We start from the raw sequence: 21,105 nt of genomic DNA on the forward strand, positions 1-21,105 counted from the left end.
ATAAAGGACTATTTAGAAGTTCGATTCAGCTTCAATGAGTGTTTATTGAAGTTCTGTTTATGAACATAGTCCGAGTCGAGAGTCTCAGCTCTCAGTTCCTCTAGATTTCAGTTTATCTATACATAGCGACATAACCTAAAAGGTTCTGTTGAATTATGTTTCAACTGTTGAGGTAGGTTAAGGGATTCGGTTTTTGCTTCTAAATAGCAATATAATGTTGTTATTATTCAAAATGTTTTATTATTGAACGAGTGTTAGCGAGTTCTCACTTTTGACTTACTGAAGGCCAAAGTCGTCCGTCTATGTTTTACAATATTTTAGGAAAAATTGATCAATCAGCTTTAAATTTTGAACACGTATTCTTCGAACCTTTTTACAGGTCAAGTTCGTTGGACAACAGAATTGACTCACTCCTTCATCCTTTTTCAGGATATAAAAATGACATTGAAAGTGCATAAGAAAAAAAATGTTATTTATCATTTAGTCAGCTGAAGAATTCATTTCATGAAATTACTACAGTTTTCTCATTCATTTATTCATAACATCAGCTGAAGCTATTTGGGAGCTACCACACAGAAACCCGGTTGCACAAAAGTCTGTTAAATTGTAATCATGATTAAATCCACGAGAACCAATCAGAGAAGGCTATTTTCAAGAGGAGAGGTTACTTTTATTGGTTCGCTTGGAATTAATTACGGTTAAAACTTAACAGGTTTTTGTGCAACACGCACAGACAAAAACCAAAACAAATGCGCTGGCACATGATTCCAGCTGGTTCATAATTTATTGATACGGGTTGACGAAAGACCTACAAGACATAGGTCTGGTAGGTCTTGGTTGAGATATCAATGAGCGGTTCTCGTCATTCATTTTCTATTGGAACTCTGTATTAAAATCATGTATCACATGACCACATTCTCATTTAAAAAAATAAATTTGGATACATAGGGTCAAAGATGTTTAAGCAACAGAGTAATTTTTCATTTCATTTAGGATCCCCAATGAAACCTCTTAAAATTATTCTCAAATTAACCTCAAATTATTCTTTTAAAAGAAATATTTTGCTATTTCCATAGTTTTCACCAACTATATAATTAAAAGTTGCTGGTTTCAAAGATTACAATACAACAGTTCATGAGTGAGTTCTCCAACCCAGGGGGTCACTAGTTTTAGATAATAAACATAGAACGAAAACGTTGACCGAACAGCTGATTTTAGATAAACTGGAATCTAGACTAAATGAATGTCACCATTCGCAATTGGAGGCTTTCAGAAATTGATTTCTTATAGAATTTTCAATGAATTAAGATTATAATGAGCAACAATAAAAATATTGATTGATAACATTGTTTAATGATATTGATTGAATAAGCTTTGTTCAACTATATTGATTGAATAACATTGTTTAATGATATTGCTTGAATAACATTGTTTAACGATATTGATTGAATAGCATTGTTCAACAATATTGATTTAATGACTCTACGCTGTACGGATTGAAATAAATCATGAATTAAACACATGAAATAATGTCAATACCAAAATACAATATTTTTTCTAGTCATAATATTAACATGGAATAACTCATCAAAGAATAAAACATCTAATTTTATTTTATTATTATAAAATCACATCACAATATTGTAATAAATTATTGCTTTCACGGAAGGCAACTTTGGTTAATATATAGCCATTAATGAGTCTATTCTTCTCGTTTTTGTTTAAAAACATTATAAAACTTGAATTTAAATTCAAACGTGAACACTTTAATTATAAGAGATTGAAAATGTTGAAAATATTTGAGGTTGAGTGGTAGAGAGGACTGAAAAGTCCCAACTCCGCCTAATAAAGATTTTTTAAATTTCATTTTCATTATTAAATAAAACTGTTTCAAATCGTCACAGCCACTCAGTTATTATACAATTCAAAACTAGTTCTAAAATCCTAATTTATAATTGAAAAATTGACAATTCCAGTTGTTAATAATTTGATTGTATGATATGAGATGTTGTGGTATTTCTCCATAAATGAAAGAATAAGACGTTGATATTGTCAATACCACTTTTATTTATTCGAAAATTAATTCATAATACAGGTCAAGGTTTCATGGTAATACCTACCACATCTTCAGCTGAACTAATATGTTTGTTGTTGTTGAAGGAACAGGAAATTCAATTTTAGGTTATGTGTTGGGGTTGTAAAAGGGAAGGACAATAAAAATTGTTAGTGGGAATAGATGGATTAATTATGGAATTAAACTATACTTATTTCAATTCTAATTTTCCATTCTATTCTACAAATATTAGCATAGTTTAATTCCATCATTAATCCATCTATTCCCACTAACAATTTTTATTCACCTTCCCTTTTACAACCCCAACACAACCTAAAATTGAATTTCCTGTTTCTTCAACAACAACAAACATATTAGTTCAGCTGAAGATGTGGTAGGTATTACCATGATACCTGGTTCTGTATTATGAATTAATTTTCGAATAAATAAAATTGACAATATCACGTCTTATTCTTTCAATTCCAGTTGTTTAATATAGATAATATAGTTGTTATAATATGGATGTCTACATAATCGTCAACGCTACAACAGTACCTAGTTTGAAAAACTATAACAATAGTTTGAAAAAACTTTGTAAAAGTGCGGAAAACGGTAGCTTATACTTTTAATTAAGTAATTATGATGAGGACCGAATAGCTTCTGACCTGGACTATGTACTAGAAGAATTCTTTGACTGGATTAACTCAGTAAAGGCTTAGGTGAGTCTGTTCTTTCCTATAAATTCAAATGAAGGCTCTTCATTAGCTCGGTTTTTGGCATGAGAAAAACCAATTTTGATAGTGACTTTTTGCCATACTTCTCGCATTCTCCGCATAGGTGGCTGTGATTTCTTTTTCTGTCTGAAATATAAGAGAAGAGGAAAAATAATGAACAATTTGTAGATAACAGTCGATGAGCACCGCAACAATACCAAGGAATTTTCTTAGTAAAAATATACTTTTACAATGAATAAAATAGGAACAAAATAGACAGCAAACGAAATAGCTGCGAGTAAAAAATAGCCTGTATGGTATTATGTTCTCTTTTTATAAAGATATGGATTCCTATTTAGAATATTTCAAACATTTCTGTCTACAATTTACATGTGAGTTTTATCTATGTAATAAGAGAGAGTAGGGTTGTGTTTGTTCGTTTGTTCGCATCAAAACATGTCAACTTGTGGATTGCATACCGGAAAAACGGGAATGATGTAGATCTCCAAATTTTGCACATAGATTCTAAAAATATCAATCTCGTGCACCTGGAAGCCCAAATTTTAATTTTCCTTCTAGATTTTTCAGAATTAATGTTTAAATTTCATTAATGGTACATTAGATTTCATTAAAAAAATCACCAAATCATATGGTCGAAATTAAAAAAGGAACATCTATTTTCTATATTGCTTTCTACCTGAAAAACATAGTTTTGAAACTTCGTTTTCCTGATGCAATGTTTAGGCCTACACGTGGCATGGATTATTATTAATTTTTCAGCTAGAACAATTTTTGAAATAAAGTGCTAAATAAACGTCTACAGTTTCATCAATGCTGTATTGGCAATATGAAAACGCATGCAGTTAATATGTCTTTGAATGAAGTTGTTATTTACATAAAGAAATTATATTCTTCCATTTTTATTTAATTAAAATTTCAAAATTATTCGAGCCCTGATAGAATGACTGACTTACTGTACAGTTAGTCGAAAATTTTAATATTGGAATGAGGGGTATTTTGGCAAGCTGAGCAAAAAAATAAGGTCATAAATGCACCTTTTCGTTATATCTTCAAATGAAAAATGAGTTTTGTGGGTTGTCAAAACTCCCTCTGAAAGAGAAACTATTCAACTTATTCTATCTTTTAGTAAAATAACAATGATCATCCATCCATGTATCATCTTCTATACTAAAGGAAAGAACTGGATTATAAACTTAGCCTATACTGATGTAAAGTATAGGGAAATTATGTTTGACGCATTATCACGTCAGAACTACTGGACTGATTAACTTGAAATTTTGCATATAGATTCTTGCTTAACCGAGGGTGATTATAAACCAATTTTAAATTCTTCAAGATTTGATTACTTCAAGTTTTCAGTTTGTCAAGTTTTCAATTATTTGTCATGCTTCCAGTTTGTATGGAAGCAGCAGAAGATTTCTCTTAAAAATGAAATTAGAAGATACGTATGATTGGGGATCCTTTTCGAATGATAAAAACAGGTTTTCCGTCACACCCAAATTTTTTCCGTCATTTTGAATCCAACTTCTTTTTTTAATTGAAAGGTGGTCATACTGATTTACTTGAAATGCAGCATATAAATTCTTAATCAACCGAGGATTCTTATAGGCATATTTTGAATTCTTCTAGATTTCATTACGTCAAGTTTTAAGAAAAACCCTTGCGAAGCACGGGTTACCTGCTAGTTTAGAATATTAGATACAATAGGTACCTGAAAATTAAAAATGTATAAAAATATTAATACTAATTAGGAAACAATAACCTACGTAATAGAGTTTCTTTCATTAAAAAATTGATAAATTTAAGATTAGCAGCCCATGTTTTGAAACTTTTGTGATAGAAAGTTACATACTTTGACAAGGAGATCTTTTGGCTGGGTTGCCATCTTCACAATCTGAAGAAGACTGATTATCAGTTTTCTATTCCTATCAAGATTGTGCATTATGTACTAAAGAAAAAAGGATTATCGCTTCATCAAGTTAACAAATAAAATTAAATAAATTAACATGATTATAGCAGTACAGTGGAATGCCTAATTGGTCTTATAAGTTTTATAAGAAATTTTCCCAAGTTCTAATCATTTCATAGATTACTTTTCAAATTTGTTTGATTCATTTCAACCAACATACTTCACCCTCCTAGATTTTTAATAAAGGCAGTAATTTAATTAATATTAATACAGGGTTAGTCAGTGAAACGGGAAGATTTTAATAAGTAACTAATTCTTTAAGAAAATAAATTTTATTATTTACTTGTTATAAATAATAAGGAAAAAGGTAGCCATTTACTGTACAATAAGTAAAAAAATTATTTTTTGAAAATAACATTTGTCAAATGTCCTCCATTGGAATCTATGCACTGCTGCAGCCGGGCCTGGAAGTTTCTCATGACATTTTGCAGCATATTGACTGTTATTCCTTCGATTTCATCCCAAAATTCGTTGTTTTAGGGCTGGGATAGTTCTAGGTGGATCGTTCTGGAAAACTCTTGTTTTTAAGTAACCCCATAGAAAAAAGTCGCAGGCTGTCAAATCTGGAGAGCGAGGGGGCCAAGGGATATCCCCGTTTTGGGAAATAACGCGGCCTGGAAACAAAGCATTCACAGCATTCATGGCAACTCTTGCAGTATGGCTTGTTGCCCCATCTTGTTGGAACATTGTGTGTTCATTCACTGGAAAACGGGCGAGTTGTGGCGTAAGAAAGTTCTGGATCATTGCAACGTAACGCACAGAGTTAACAGTCACAGCGCTTCCATTGATATCCTCAAAGAAAAATGGGCCTATGATTCCTCTTGCCGACATTGCGCACCAAACCGTCACCTTTTCAGCATGAAGAGGCGTTTGATGAAGTGCGCCAGGGTTTTCCTCCGACCAGTATCTGAAGTTTTGTTTATTAACAAAACCAGAGAGGTGGAAATGCGCCACATCGCTCATCCACAAGTTGTTTACTTGGTTGACATTTTCTTCAAGTCTTCTGACCATTTCCTCACAAAATTGTAATCGTTTCTCATTGTCAGTTGGTTTGAGAGATTGCACAATCTGTATTTTGAATGGGTGAAAATGTAAATCATTAAGAAGAATCCTTCTCACTGATGTGTTACTTATTCCAAGGCGTTGAGCATGTTGTTTGGCAGATCGGCGTGGACTTTTGAGCACTGCATGCTGAACAGCAGCGATGTTTTGAGGGGTTCGAACGGTTTTTGCACTCCCACCTCGTTTTTTAGACGTTGGTCCAGTTTGTTCAAGGTTGTTTATCCACGAACGAATTGCGTTATCCGAAGGAACAGGCCTGTTGCGCGGTATGTTGAAATGACATTCCAACTGTCAAGGCCATCTCAAATCTTCCCGTTTCACTGGCTAACCCAGTATTACAGCAAGAATTGATTAGGTTCAGTCAAGTTGTTGACAGGAATAGAGTTTAGAATTTAAATGAATTTCATCAACCCACCTTGAAAATGAATCCTGTATCAACAATTACTTCTCTCAAGTCTTCTCTGGAGAGCTGGATCGAGGAATTTGATTCTGTCTCGTCGAAATGGTATTTTAAAGGACCATTGTTCACCCATAAACCTCCTGAAAGTCAAGTAAGAAATGTGATCGAAAAGGTGCTGTTTTTCAAACAAGATCATTGAAAAAAAGAGACACTTACTGAACTTCGCACTTCATGAGGTCATATTTTAGTCTATTGTACGATTATAATAATTTATTAAAACAAGGCCCAGTTGCACAAAAACCTGTTAAATTTAAATCATAATTGAATTCCACGAAAACAAATCAGAGAAGACAGCTTCTCTGGTTGGTTCTTATTGCCGTTGCATCTGTATTAAAAGTTAACGTTGTGAAGGGGTGCCCTTTGTGCACCGGGTATAAAATTATAAGTTTCAGCAGTATACCTTGAATCAGCTGTTTGGGTAAAACCCCATTAAGGCCATTATCATAAATTAATAAAGAACTATTTTCATGATAGTAATGCATATACATTTTGTTTTAAGAGACTATGATGTGGTTGAGACAAAAATTCAATCCTATTAGTTGAGAAATTTTATGACAAAGCTTGAAAGAAACATGATGTGCCAAAAGCCTACCTGGTTTAAGGTTTTGGTAGATGACCTTGATAGCCTGCAGTGTATTCGGCACGCAGTCTATGAAGAAGCAAGTAGCCACACAATCGAACTGCTCGCTCAACTTCGAGTATACCTGCAATTCGAAATTAATCTTTTTTATTATGAATTATTTTCATCTTACCTTGATTATTTTTCTATAATTAATTATACTCGACCGATACACGTTATCAATGAATGATAAGTTTTATTATTGTAAGTTTAACTTGGAGTTTAGTTCAAGTGTTAGTTTTGTTTTATTTTTAGTAAATAAGCAATTATTGAACAAGGTTTAATTCAATCTTTGAGAATTGTAAAGGCTTGTCATTCGTATGTGCGATATTTCAAAAGTGAAAGTATTTTAACTTTTCGTTATTTGTGTTTGTTATACAAACTTATTAACACATTTTAAATAATATTAGCATATTGCCATTTAAAAGCCAAAAACTAACCTCCCTAACCTTTCCTCCTACCTTTAAACCCTGATTGAACAGTATGCTATAACTTACACTATCATAAGAATGACTTGTCTTATACTCCCTCCTGGAGTCTCCAAGACGAAATCTTAAAAAAAACTAATTAACAGTAAGTTCATACACTAGACAAATTGAAATCTCGCAGTATTGAGGCACTCCCTTGTAAAGAATTCAATCTCATAGCAATGTAACTCAAGTCACTAAATGGTGAATTGCACCCAGACTAACTAGTCTATCATAACCACTGAATTCTAAATTATCTGAATACCTCTTTTTGGACTTTTGAATTGGTGAAATTGATGCTGCGAATTAGCATATATAGCTCATTCCTGAACTGTAAACTGATAAGCAGGCAATGTTTTAAAGTCAAGGTCAGATCGGCAGTCACCTCTATCTAGACTGTTGCCACAGTAAAACATGTCGACTGTGCTATCTGCGACATCATTCCTATTTTCAGAGCCCTTCTCCCACCTCCCTTCTTCGTCTTCTTTTGCTCTGGAACGCTTTTATATCTGGAATTTTCCATTGACTAAGCTTTTTGCCATTCTCTATTTTCTCTCTTTCTTTCTCTGTCTGATCTTCCTTGACCGATCTCTTCCTCTTTTCTTTTCAAATTTCTCCGGGTGGACAAGACTCATTAGCTGTGGTGGAAGCAACTTGTCTAGGGAAGTAAACCTCATAAAAATCCTGTGAGTCCAGATGCAGCAAGATGGCGCCCTCACCACTGGACTTAACCTGCGCAGCGCTCGTAACGCGGCCAGGGGATCACTCTAATCACTGACAAACTTACAAACAGCCTCGGAAATTGGACCGGAATTTTGGATAATAATAAAAAAGGATCTCTCAAGAAAAAACGATTTGGAATTGCGGATATTTTAAAATTAGCGACGTGGAATGTAAGAGGAATATCAAATAGAAAGATGAACTAGATTATAGTCTTGGAAAACAACTTAATGTTGACATAGCGGTAATTACAGAAACAAAGAGAAAATTACAGGGAACTAAAGATTTAAGAAATTACTGGATGGTCTATAAGGGGGTTCCACAGCATCAAAGAGCGAGTGCAGGTGTTGCAATTATGGTGAGCAATAAATGGAGGGGTGCTATACAAGATTATACATGTGTGAGTGAGAGAGTTATATCAGTTCGGCTCAAAATTGAAAGAGGTTACCTAACGGTAGTTGGAATATATGCTCCAGATGGAGGTAAAAAAGAAGAAACTGAAACCTTTTATGACAATCTCCAAAAAGTAGTACAAAAAATATGTAAGACAGATCATGTTGCTATTGTGGGAGACTTTAATGCGAGAGTCGGGAACATCCCCATTCCAGGTGTGGTGGGCTCATATGGAGAAGCTGTAATGAATCAAAATGGTCAGGAACTGAGACGATTTGCTTCTTTCAATGGCCTTAAAATTACAAATACTTTTTACAGGGAAAAAGATATCCACAAGTTCACTTGGAGTGCTAGAGGCTCAAGGTCCATCATTGACTACATCATCGTCAATGATAAAATGAAAAGCCTAGTTCAAGATGTAAGAGTATTTAGGGGATGCGACATTTATACCGACCATTATATCTTAGTAAGCAAAGTTTTGATCCTGAGGAAATGGAGAACTATCAAGAAGAGTAGACCACAGAGGGGAGAAATGTTTAAAATAAATCTTTTATGATAGCATACGGGACCTGTATCAGAGGCGATTGCAGGAACACTTATTGACCGTACCAACTGCCGATGATATTCAGACGGAATGGACCAATATAAAGTCATGCATTGAGAAAGCAACTGAGGCACTCGGGAAAAAGCTGAGAAGAAGTAGTAAGAAGCGTTTAAGGATTTGGAACTGTGATATAGAAACTGCTATCCGAGAAAAGCAGACGGCATACCTCGTATTTTTGCAGAAAAAGACGCAAGTCTTGGGTTACAACTAAACCTTGGGTTACGTAAGTCGTGGGTTACAACTAAACCCCTAGAGAGTAGAGTGCAGGCGGCGGAGATGCGATTCCTCCGGAGAACCAAGGGCTGCGATAGAAGGGACCACATCAGAAACGATGATATCCGAGCAGAGCTAGGAATTTACAGCTTGTTGGAAAGAATCACGCAATACCGGAAGCAGTGGAAAGACCATGTGGAAAGAATGCCGGCAGAAAGGCTTCCACTACAGATATTGAATTATAAACCGGCAGGGAAAAGATATATTGGTAGGCCACGGAAAAGATGGCAATAAATACACTACTTGTATATATTATAGCGTAATTTTGTAATTAAAATATAGATATTAATAAGCTGTTTGTAAGTCGGAACAGGCATTAACCTAATCCTTGTACGTAAGATGATGATGATGATGATGATGATGATGATGTTTTAAAGTAGGATCAATTCACATTAACTTTTTCCTAAAATCGAAAAAACACAGTTTTATTTTTTCACATCCACTTCTATGGTGACAAAAATGAGACTGTTTTTTTAACTTTGGAGAAAATCCACAATATCATCAACAAATTTTATCAAAAATGAAACAAAAGTGACAAAAATGAAACTGTTTTTTCAACTTTAGAGAAATTCCACAATATTATCACCAAATTTTATCATCGAAGAATCGTTCATGAATACGTAAAATCTCCCAACTTCCAAATGCAATCTTGAAATTCGAAAAGAGAAACTAACCTCAACGAAATCGCCACACGTCATTGACAAGCCACTGCTCGGTATCTTGGGCAGAATGTCGGGTAAACTGACAGGAGTCACTTGGTCCTCGTTCTTCACCACGTTGTCGAACGAGTGAATGTATGGAAAGATCTCGTATTCGCAGCATTTAGTACAACTAGGAAAAAACATTTAAAATTGAAGTTTTATGCTCAATTTGTAACTTGATAGAAAGATTACCTTTTTACCTTATTTGATTCATGATGAAGCTGTATAGAATAACATAGGCGTAATTTTTATAAATAGCCTAACACTTTTTTGAATAAATTAATAGCGCTATCAAAGTTTCACTGATTTGAATTGAACTCGTATGGCAGCACTTCGCTTCATCTGTATACAAATAGTGGGTGACCACTTTGAGAAGTGGCATAGCGTCGGGCTTTCGCTCATAGCCAATGCACTCGTATTGTACTGTTCTGTTTTGCAATTATTACTTAAACGATACATCGAATCTAAATTGATTTGTTTAATTCATATGGCATTGACATGTTTGTTTGTTACAATATTGTATTCTCAATATACAGTAATCTATGTAGCTTCTTATATGATCAGTTCAAATTCAGCTTAGAGGTGTTATGGTAAGTTAAGAGCTTTTCTAGAACAGCTTGCAAATATGTAAAAACGTTTTTAACAACTATTAGCACAAAAGCTATAATACTTTTAGAGAAAGTTCTTACCCATTCATGATTAAGTTTGAAGCAAACGAGAAGAAGAGGGAGAATTCATTTCCCTCTGCTGTGTACCCGGCATGGGCCAACTCGTACGGCAATCTACCCAGCCCTGCACCGGGGACAAGAATATCCACTTTCTTCCTGTGTCTGTAAAATATGTTGCATATCACAATACTGGAGTTCAAACATAAATATCATTCATTCATTCAATCTTATGGCCCGAAGCCAACATCAGCCTTGAAATTCTTTTTTTTCAGGAAATAAAATAATAATTAGGTCTTAGACCCTCGTCTCAAAAGCATAAAATATCAGTTTCAGGCCTAGTCTGAAAATAAAAATGTTCAGTTCTTCTTCCAGAGTCACTCACAATTCTATTCTTAGCTGTTTTAATCAGTCTACAGCTGTTTGTGGCTCCATGCAGCTCTCTTAGATATCCCTCAAAAGAATCGATTGGGCATTCAGCAGTTATGTGGCTCATGGTTTGTGTTTGGCCACACTCACACATATGATAATGATGACTTACATATCATGACCTTCACCTTTGAAGAATAAGGAGCATCAGTAGATTTCAACTACTATTTAACATAGGACTTTTACAGTCTGTAAAATGTGTTGCAAAACACAATACTAGAGTTCAACCGCATCATAAAAAATGAGGAGCATCAGTAAATTTCAACTACAATTCAACATAGGACTAACATAACTTCCTCAACTTTCACAACTTTTTTCAACATAGTACTGTATAACTTCCCTGGCAACACTGCTATTTGACCTGAATAGGAAGTGGTAATAGCAACATGCCAATCAAACTGTGAGATGACATCCATAAAGTTATCTTTAAAATGGATAAATATTTGAAAATGAGTATGAAACTTACTTGAATTGGGCCTTGACCTCGTCTATTATTGGAGTGAAAGAGGTCGATCTCTCTGCTTCACCCTCCTTTGACCACTCTCTCACCAATTGTTTGAAGACAGCTTTTATTGGATCTTGCGAATATGGTAGAGTTTTGTTCAAGTTACGGTGCAACTGGAGGGAGTACAATTACAGAACATTTGAAAATTGAATAATTCATTTATAATGATAAAAATTGAATGTGATTATTGAATCTAAGGGTAAGATCACATTGGATGCGTATATGTGCAAGTGCACATGGAATCATGCAGGAGCCGAGAAACAGCATCTAAAAAAAGATCCATGGAAATACGTTGTGACTTGTCATTGAGATTGTATAACTTAAAGATGATCTAAATTGACGTAATCAAATTATCAAGTATTCATCTAATATCCAATTGATAGACGTTTGTTGAAGTGCACTCACATAATCAGTGAAACCAGCTTCATCAAAAGGAAATTCGCGAAGCACATGCCAGAAGAATTGCTGATTGGACTCAACACGTTTTTTCAATTCTTGTAGGTGGGCAAAATATTGGCCTTTTCGCCCTTGTGGCATATTTTCAGCTGCAAACACCTCCTTTTTGTTCATCACTTTAAGCCAATACTCCCTATAAAAAAGAGCAATCACCTTGTTAATCAAGTGTTAGATACGAATTTAAAAATAAGTGAAATGGTCTGAGTCACTGTGTGACCCGCTGGAAAGTGTATGTCCCGGTCTCTAGGAAACTTATTAAATCGAATCTACTATTAAACCTATAGATTCAATGTACAATTAGATTATTTAATAAGTGTTCTAAAAACCAAGCCTATATTTATGAATTGGGCACTTTCTTATATATAATTAAAATGCCTACAACCTGAATAATTTCAATTTATAAGTTTGAAAAACGGTTCCCATAGATTTATTTGTTAAGGCTTAGAAAAATTATCTAAAATTACATTGGTAAATACTAAAAAGTTGTATATCATATTTGTCATAGTTGCATATTTATTTGTTAAGGCTTGGAAAAATTATCTAAAATTACATTGCTAAATACCCAAAAGTTGTATATCATACGTCCAAACTGGCTTTGATATCTGTGAAGTTACAGTAGTGAAACCCAAGATACTAGAAACTGAAATCAATCATAAAATATCTCACCGATAGCATTGAAAGGTTTTGAAGACCTTGGTGAAATTGTGTTTCTCCTGTTCTTCGTTTGTGTTTTCCATGGATTCCTGGGGAATCTCCATGCAATCTTGTTGGATCTCCATTCCTGCTTCATGAATGATGCTGGAATGCAATTGCAATCACAAAATGAAATTGATTGCAGGGCTTAATGATTAAAACTGAAAATCTAATCATCAAAACTTGGTATCGCATGATAAAACATTTATATTCATTGAATGAGTCGTACATTATTTTATTATATCGCTCAGAATCAAGATTCCAATTCCAATTCGATATGAATTTCAAAAGAAGAAAGGTGGTCTGCGGACATTTTAGTAAAACATGGGTAATCTGATAAGTGATAAGTAGTTGGCAGCATTTCTATGGTGACAGTACTGCACGCTTTCCTTCTAATTCCACTGCCACAGTGGAAAAATGAAAGTTATATTAATTTGAAAAGTCTATAACTGAAAGGTGTACCTTTAATAATTGACATATTCCGTATCCAGAAGTGGACAATACGAGTAATGGCTGGAGAATCAATTCGTTCAAGCTGTAGACCATACTTCAAACAAATGAAAATTCTACCACTTCCAAGTTTGTATATCCTAGAAGCAATATGCTTTATTGATCAAAACAAGGATAAATTTAAAACTGGTGCACTTTTTCACAATTATGGAACTAGACATAGAGAACAGTAGCGAGATGATACGCACCGCACTACATTATATGAGAGAGGAGTTAAAAGTGCTGGGATTCGATCTTACAACAAACTACTAGCCCTTTTAAGAGCATCCACAGGTCGTAAATTCTAAGTCTTAATGAAGAAGGAATTGTTAAATATTTGTGCATACTCGATTGATGAATTTCAAGCTTATTATGAGATGCAAAATTAGTTGTGCAGTTCTATGTAACTTATTAGTATAATATTATTGACTAATATTCATTGACAAATTCAAATACCCCTTTTATAGGTGGTCAGTGGACGAATGGTGATAATAATAATTTAGTACCTTTGATACCTTCTGCTTCATCCATTACCCACAATTGTTGGATCGATGGCGTCAAAAATCAAAACACGTACCGTAATTCAACACAAACTGTAATAGGGTGGTTCAGATGGCAGTGATCCAGTGATCGCGCTTCCGTAAAAATTCAAATTATTTACACTGTAATTCATTTATTTAATTATTTACACCCATTTTATGTAATTATTTACAACCATAAATTTATTTACACTGTAATATGCCTTGTCACACAGTAGCTTCCGGACGGTTCTCCCGAAGGCGGCCTCATCCAATTGCTTCACACTACTATACTCTGTACAGACTTGCTTCTGACTTGGGATGGACATACGAAGCAGAGAAAGCATACAGCGGGAGGGATACAGAGGCGCGATGTTGCCGTTTTGAAGTGGCCAGCGTTCTTCAACTTCTAGTGACTGTTCATGTGCTCATGCTACACATGCTAAGTTTTCTGTCTGAAAGTAGACAGACGACTGACAAATTGGCAACTGCGCTTCTTCCTATGACTCTTTTAATCACTGTAATTGGCTGATCTCCCTCCATTTCTCTGCGCTGCATATTCCTCAAAGCCTGAAGTAAATTTGTACGGACTATAGGCAGCTTGTTGTAGAATTTCAGGGCAGAAATCCTATAACTGACCTGTGATCGGTGGAGGCACCTCCTGGGGATATCCAACAGCTCACTGCGCCTGGTATTGTGGTAGTGGATGTCACCACGGGCAGCTAGAGTATGCTGTGTCATGTCAATAAGAAAAAGGTACCTACTAAAAAGGATCGTAGTATTGTATACATATACATTCCGTAAACAATTGTTTGCCAAGTGTCCGAGCGAGTCGGGTGCCAAAGTTCCCGACACTAGAAGGGGTGACAGAGGGCCGAGACACACGAGACGGTTTTTCCGACGAGTCAGCACGGCATGAGAACATAGGAAGCTCTCAGATTGGGAGATTGGATTGGCGTATCAAGAATCAGCCAATCGGAGAGCTTCCTGTCCTATCATGCCGACTTGTCTAAAAACGCGGTGTGGTTCAGCCCTTATGCCGAAACTACAGCGTTGGCAAACCACTCATCCACACACTGGCGCTGGTCGACATTGGCCTTCATTCGGCTAACATGTGGATGCGGCATTAGGGTTGTCAGATTATAGCAGCCGACCACCAGATTTTGGCGACCCGACTCGTGTCTCACTCAGATTGCCAGCCTGGCAGTCAATCAAGGTGTCTGAGTGGTTTCCTAGCGTCGCTCTCTGTCAACCCACAAGTGGCTAAATTTAATTAGAACCTTTGTATGTTTTAAAAACTAATTTCAAATAAGCCACAATGGCTTTATACTGCTTATCCAGGCCCTTTTTTTACATAATTTTCTAAAGAAGTAACCCTAAACTCCCCTGCAGTTGGGGGATAACCTATATCCAAGAAATCCCCCAATGCCCTCCGCGCCAACAATTTGTTTACGCCACGGCCACTGCTCAGAGGCTAGAATTTGTGCATGACTTATATTTGCCAACGTTTTATTCAAAATACGGTCGGATATTTCTATACTCTATAGTAGTTTTACAGTTTACAAACATTTATTCTGTAGCGTAGCTTACTGTTAAGCATAACTCAAAAGTGAATTAAACATGAGTTGATATGATAAAGGCTTACAACACTATAAAGTTATTTTCTAAGATTTATTACAATTAAAAAACTTACCAGTAATCAAGGAGGTATCAAAGTGGATTTTGCATAAATCAAATTGAAGAACGTGTTTTTATAAAGAACTTTTGGAACCATGAGTGCAGAAAACTGGTGTTTCTTTATATTTTTGGTAACATGTTAAATTTATGTATATTATACGGTTTCATGGCATGGGAGATGAGCATGTAAAAAATTAGTATATTAGTGATTTATGAATGGAGCAGGAAATTCTAACCTATAATTTATTAAATTTTTATTATTGTTCGATATCGATACATTAAAAATATCGATATTTGCAATATCGATTGTAACGGAAGGATGTTTTTGGTTGATATCGATACTTGGCAACAAGACTTGTAACCTAACCTCAAAACTATGTAAATTCTTTACATTCTACCTCAAACCCTTGTTTCCTTCATTTATTTAAAATCAAAATAAATTGTCCAAGTTTGTTGACATCCAATTTTCCTAGTAGCATTTTAAATATTCTAACAATAACTGCGACGATTACGCTCAGTAAAACAAAGGATAGGCTACTGTAGCAAAATAGTCAAGTTTTGAAATGATGAAGGTATGTTTCAAGTCATTCATCTTGTATATTAAACTTTTGTTGATATAATTATAAATTGTATTAATTATTCTTATCAGATTAATGCTTAATTAAAAATTATGAAACGATGTACAAAATTAAAAAGCACATGTGTTGTGGCAGATGCGATAAGGTGCTAATCATCAACAATTTTGTGTGTTCCAATGTGTCTTATCATTCCATTCTTGAGTATTTATTTAAACAAGCTATCTTTTACATTTTTAGAAAAGAACTCAGCTAAAACTGACAAAGTCGAGGTGCCTGCTTTGAAGAAGCCAGCTAAATCCAGTCCCGCCAAGACCGATTTTGCTGCCTTGTCGGATTACAAGATTTGCGAGCAATAGACTGAAGATGGCGAGTAGAACATCATGGAATGTAGCCGGACTTAGATCTTATGCTGGCGTGAGTAATGAATCTTTGACCTACAATATAAAATTGTAGTTTTAAATTGAATCTTTAGTACCATATTAAGCTCTTACAGTCATAAGTCATATATACGCGGATACGCCCATATGAATACACTGTATAGTTTTCTACAAAGTCTCCCCGGCGATCAAGGCCTCTTAATGCTTCTAGGCTTCATCTTGGAGACAAAACTCAACTAGACTATAGTAAGGTCCACGTTATAATGGCAGGGAATCGAGATACAACAGCGTTGCCGCTTCTCTGCTTTGTCACAGCCTTCCATACATGATAGCTAAATTATCACACATTTATGTTATGATAAATAAATGTATAACTAAATTATGTATCATCACAATAGCTGATACCGTTTAATCAATTATATTTTATTCGTCAAGAAAATATATCTTTCAATGATTGAATAATATATTTTCATGATAATTGAGATTCAATATTTTGTTGATTAATTTCATTTCAACATTCTTAAAAATCTACCTGGCAACGTTGCGGCGCCATCTGCTTTGTGGAATGATAGACAAGGATAACAACACCATGTTAATCAAAATACTGCCATTATAACGTGGACCTCACTATAGGAAGATGATACAATGATGATAAAAAGATGTTACAAGAATTGAATTGAATGACTGCCTTTATTTTGACCTAGGAGGGCGAAGTTAGGGCGCAGTTAGCCCTCTCTTACACTTTACCTCACACTTCTGTCACAAAGTAAAATTGTGACGAGAATATAATTAATAATATTATTAAAAGACGCTCGGCTATCAGCAAAGCTGGCTGAACGCGGAGATGAGGAGGGTACCAATGGCGCGTATATCTTCCACGCATCGAGAGATTCTTACTGCCTCTGGCAACGGCTGATCTTCATCCCCTCTACTTTGGGAGAGTATTTAAATGCCGGACGAGCCCCAGACCAAAGCATTCCGCTCCCAACCTTCCTCCTCCTTGTACAGCGGCCCGTTGGCTGCCGTACGTCCCTGTCCTCCACTCCTGGTACAGCGGCCCGTCGGCTGCCGTCCTTCCCTCCTGTACAGCGGCCCGTTGGCTGCCGTCCCTTCCGTCCATCCTCTCTGGGCACAGCGGCCAGTTGGCTGTCGTCCCTTCCGTCCATCCTCTCTGGACACAGCGGCCCGTTGGCTGCCGTCCCTTCCATCCATCCTCTCCTGGCACAGCGGCCCGTTGGCTGCCGTCCCTTCCATCTTCTCCCAGTACAGTGGCCCGTTGGCTGCCGTCCATCCTTCCTCTTCATACTATACTGGAGTGGAACCGAGGCCGTAAGGCCCATACATAATTACCTCGAAGTGGTGTCATCAGAGTAGAGAGCGACCTTCACACCGTCACAAGCACCAGGAGGTGCTGTCCACGCCAGCTAAGGTACAGAGAAGAAAGAAGAGGAACTTCGACTTGCCTCCTTTCCCTGCCCACATTACGGCTGAGCTAAGTCGTCCAGGAGCAACACCAGGATATCAATCACCTACCTCTGAAGTTAATCAGGGTGTGTGTGATACTTCAATACAATATTAAATCATAGTTTAACAACGATACTCAGTAAAAGAAAAATAAAACTAAACAATATTTCATATGAAAAAATAGTAAAAATAATAAGTGGATTAGTTGAATAAACTTGAAAGTAAAGCATTCTTAATATGTAAAATGACAAAGATCTGTCACGTAATAAATAAAATGTTTATGACGAAATGATGAGATCAAAGAAGCAAAGAGAAAAAGAACAATATGGCTACACATCTTATACGCATGATGAGAAATTAATTTTGAGAGAGAAAAAGAGTATTTATTACTATCTTTCTTTAGAGTTTTCTTTTAAAGTTGAACTTTAATCTCTTAAAATTTCACTAAATTAATTTATTTTGAGACAATATAAGAGTATAAAAGGAAGTATCAAAACTATGAAAAGTACGAAAGCAAGAAAAGAAAACACACACGCGCGTGCACCCCCCGCTAAGCCCAAACACACCCCCCCACTCCTGAACCACCAAAAGACAGCCGCGCCGAACCGAATGTGCTTCAATTCAGCCGGCAATGAATTCCACAAGCTGTCACAAGAAAGGACTTGTTGAACATGACTGTCACATACTATCACATAATATATATTTCATATTTTTAAAACTTACCGAAACCTTCACTGTAGGACAGCTATTTAAGTGCACGATTATTGAAATGTATCCACTAATTATCCATGTATTCCTCTATGGAATAGAAACCAGTGTTTTATAGTTATTTATTAACTTGGACTTTAAATTCATTATTTGCTTTGAAAAATTTTATTTCACTCCAAGAATTTATTTTGTTATACAAATGGTCCAAAAAAATTTAACCACTGTTTAAAGTCCATAACTTGCAATTGATGGATTTGTCTTATAGAGATTATTACTTTATTTCAATTTCAATTTCCAATTCAAAAAATAATTTATTCCGCACAACATAATATTATTACAAAACATTGTACCATCTAACAATACAAAAAAAAACTGATGAAAATTATATGTTTTGCTTCAGATGACAAAAACATAAGCGAAATAAATATGAGCACACCTAGGCATAAGCCCTATTGGAGTGCACTTCTCTTAAAATAAAATAAATTTAAAGACTAGAGTAGTAAGACCGCTACGCTCTACACAAGAAATAAACTTTAATTATGTGAAAATTGATAATTATAAATTTACCAGTGTTACAGTCTTCATAATGCGTATTATACAAGTAATCTATTATGACGATTGTAATGTATAACAATTGTTATTCCAGGGCGACTCCGCACCATCGAGGCTAAAGCATTCGGGAGCCTGCAAAGGGCGGATTGTGGCAATCGCGAGATGATCCGAGACAGGAGTGGCCCCAATAACAACTCCGACACAATCAGATCAGGGCTACGGAGATTGGTTCAGCAAGAGGTGACACTGATCAATTTCTTAGCGCTGCTGGCACATTGTGTAGACAATGGGCCTCCAACAAAACGACATCAATAATCAACCAAATGCGGCCATTCTTGGACCGAATGCAGCAGAAATTGATTGGATGTTGCCGGTGGGCGCGGAGGAAATGGTTGTGGCAGAAGAGGTTGTTGCCGCTCGAAGGCCAGCTCAGCACCAGCCACTTGCTGCTCGGCAGCGGCCAGTTGCTGAACAGCAGCCCATGTGATAAATAAATAAATAAATAAATAGAATGTTACAAACATGCATGCATATTGCAGCATACAAACTGGGATTAATCTTGCAAGTTGCAAGTTTTAAAAAAAATAGAGAAAATGAAATAATTGTACACTATTTTGAGAGAATCAAATGATATATTGAATACTAATAATTGATTGTACAGCACAAACAACTACTTAATTGAAAAGCTACTACTACTTAATTGAACAGCAGGCCACTCGAAGGCCAGCTGCCAGACGCCGAAGGCCAGCTCAGCAGCAGCCAGTTGCTGCTCAGCAGCGGCCTGTTGCTGCTTAGCAACAGCCACTTGCTGCTCGGCAGCGGCCAGTTGCTGAACAGCAGCCCCCTCCACGTCTAAATGTGTGTCATATGCCTCGTTGAGGAATCAACGCACATTTCTCTTCCCTGAGCTCATGTATGTATGTGCACTGCAAGCGCATTCAAAACTGGCAGCTAGATATAAACCTGGCCCGCTGCCCTCTGTGTAATCAGATGAGTACGCAATACATACGGGCATGGTTCCAATGGCAGTGATTTCTGTGGTCACTTTTTTAATTTTCATTCATTTTCTCGCGCACAGTTGATCTTTATGTAAATTGAGACATTACTCTTTTTTGACACTTGCTTTTTATTATCAATATTATTACAATTGGATTCAGGAACATCAAATATAGACTGAAGCGTTTTTCAACAAAAGTCAAATATAGCAAACAAACAAAAAATTACAAATTACTTTTCTTGGAATTCTTTTGCAAATTTTTGCAAAAAACGTTAACCACCTTTTTTCAAATATTTGACAACCTGAAGCTTTTCGTAGGTTTTTTACTTTTTGTGCTTTAAAGTTTTAAATAATTATCTACCTTTCCATGTGTCCTCTAGTTTAAATTTAAGAATTTTTCTCAAGGAATTGAAATCTTGGTTGTTTTCACTAGAAGATGTTGAGTTTCTGTTTAGATAGTATAGTTACTTTTATATTGTATTTTTGATATTATCATATTGCAGTGAATGATACATTTATGAAGGGACAGTTTATCTCTTAGTACTCTTCAACATATTTTTTTCTCTGTATTATAAAAATTTATCAAGTTTTTATATAATTTTAGCTAGGCTCTAAGCTACTCTTTCTTTATTTTCAGTGTGATGGTGCCTCAACACGTTTTTTCAAATGAGGTTACCTAACCACTTTATATTATTGTTTTGTAATGTTTTGTGTATTATTTATTATTGTAAATTGTAAAGTGTGTCAATAAATGAAATGAAATGAAAATATACAGTCCGTACCTACAAGAAAAAAAACCTTTTTGCTATGGGTTCAAAATCAAATCGGAAATTGGCATCAAAGATGACTTGATTATCAAGTTTGTCAAAGGAGGAAGAAATCAATCTGAACAATGATGTACCGTAGGCCTATGTGTCCAGCCTTTCGAGTTATCCTCTCAAT

The 21,105-nt window shown here is 35.6% G+C and overlaps 1 protein-coding gene and 1 long non-coding RNA gene across 3 annotated transcripts; one reads left to right on the forward strand and one right to left on the reverse strand.

Annotated features, from left to right (window-relative positions):
• Window positions 1-1,341: 1,341 nt before the first annotated feature.
• On the reverse strand, window positions 1,342-15,852 carry LOC111053405 (carnosine N-methyltransferase). Of its 2 annotated transcripts, XM_039420565.1 has the most exons (10): window positions 15,504-15,700; window positions 13,266-13,393; window positions 12,777-12,908; window positions 12,060-12,243; window positions 11,616-11,767; window positions 10,745-10,885; window positions 10,029-10,185; window positions 6,871-6,982; window positions 6,234-6,358; window positions 1,342-2,913 (listed from the first exon to the last, which is right to left on the reverse strand). In XM_039420565.1, exons 3-10 carry the CDS (start codon window positions 12,887-12,889, stop codon window positions 2,815-2,817), a joined length of 1,083 nt encoding a protein of 360 aa, XP_039276499.1. In that variant the 5' UTR covers window positions 12,890-12,908; window positions 13,266-13,393; window positions 15,504-15,700; the 3' UTR covers window positions 1,342-2,814. The 2 variants fall into 2 exon arrangements, with proteins under 2 accessions (XP_039276499.1, XP_039276498.1); XM_039420564.1 differs by lacking the exon at window positions 13,266-13,393 and having other exon boundaries at window positions 15,504-15,852.
• On the forward strand, window positions 15,840-20,825 carry LOC111053413. The gene is made up of 3 exons (XR_005570422.1): window positions 15,840-16,059; window positions 16,303-16,479; window positions 19,261-20,825. It is a non-coding gene; the product is annotated as an uncharacterized LOC111053413 (long non-coding RNA).
• The last annotated feature ends 280 nt before the right edge of the window (window positions 20,826-21,105 follow it).

Source organism: Nilaparvata lugens, chromosome 2 (assembly GCF_014356525.2).
Source record: "Nilaparvata lugens isolate BPH chromosome 2, ASM1435652v1, whole genome shotgun sequence".
Taxonomy (NCBI): Eukaryota; Metazoa; Arthropoda; class Insecta; order Hemiptera; family Delphacidae; genus Nilaparvata; species Nilaparvata lugens.

Coding starts and splice junctions, on each gene's coding strand:
- LOC111053405 (XM_039420564.1), bottom strand. CDS start 12,889: ATGGAGATCCAACAAGATTGCATGGAGATTCCCCAGGAATCCATGGAA. Junction 10,886..11,615: donor GAGGTCAAGGCCCAATTCAA/GTAAGTTTCATA, acceptor CATATTTTACAG/ACACAGGAAGAAAGTGGATA. Junction 2,914..6,233: donor ATACAGGATTCATTTTCAAG/GTGGGTTGATGA, acceptor CTTATATTTCAG/ACAGAAAAAGAAATCACAGC.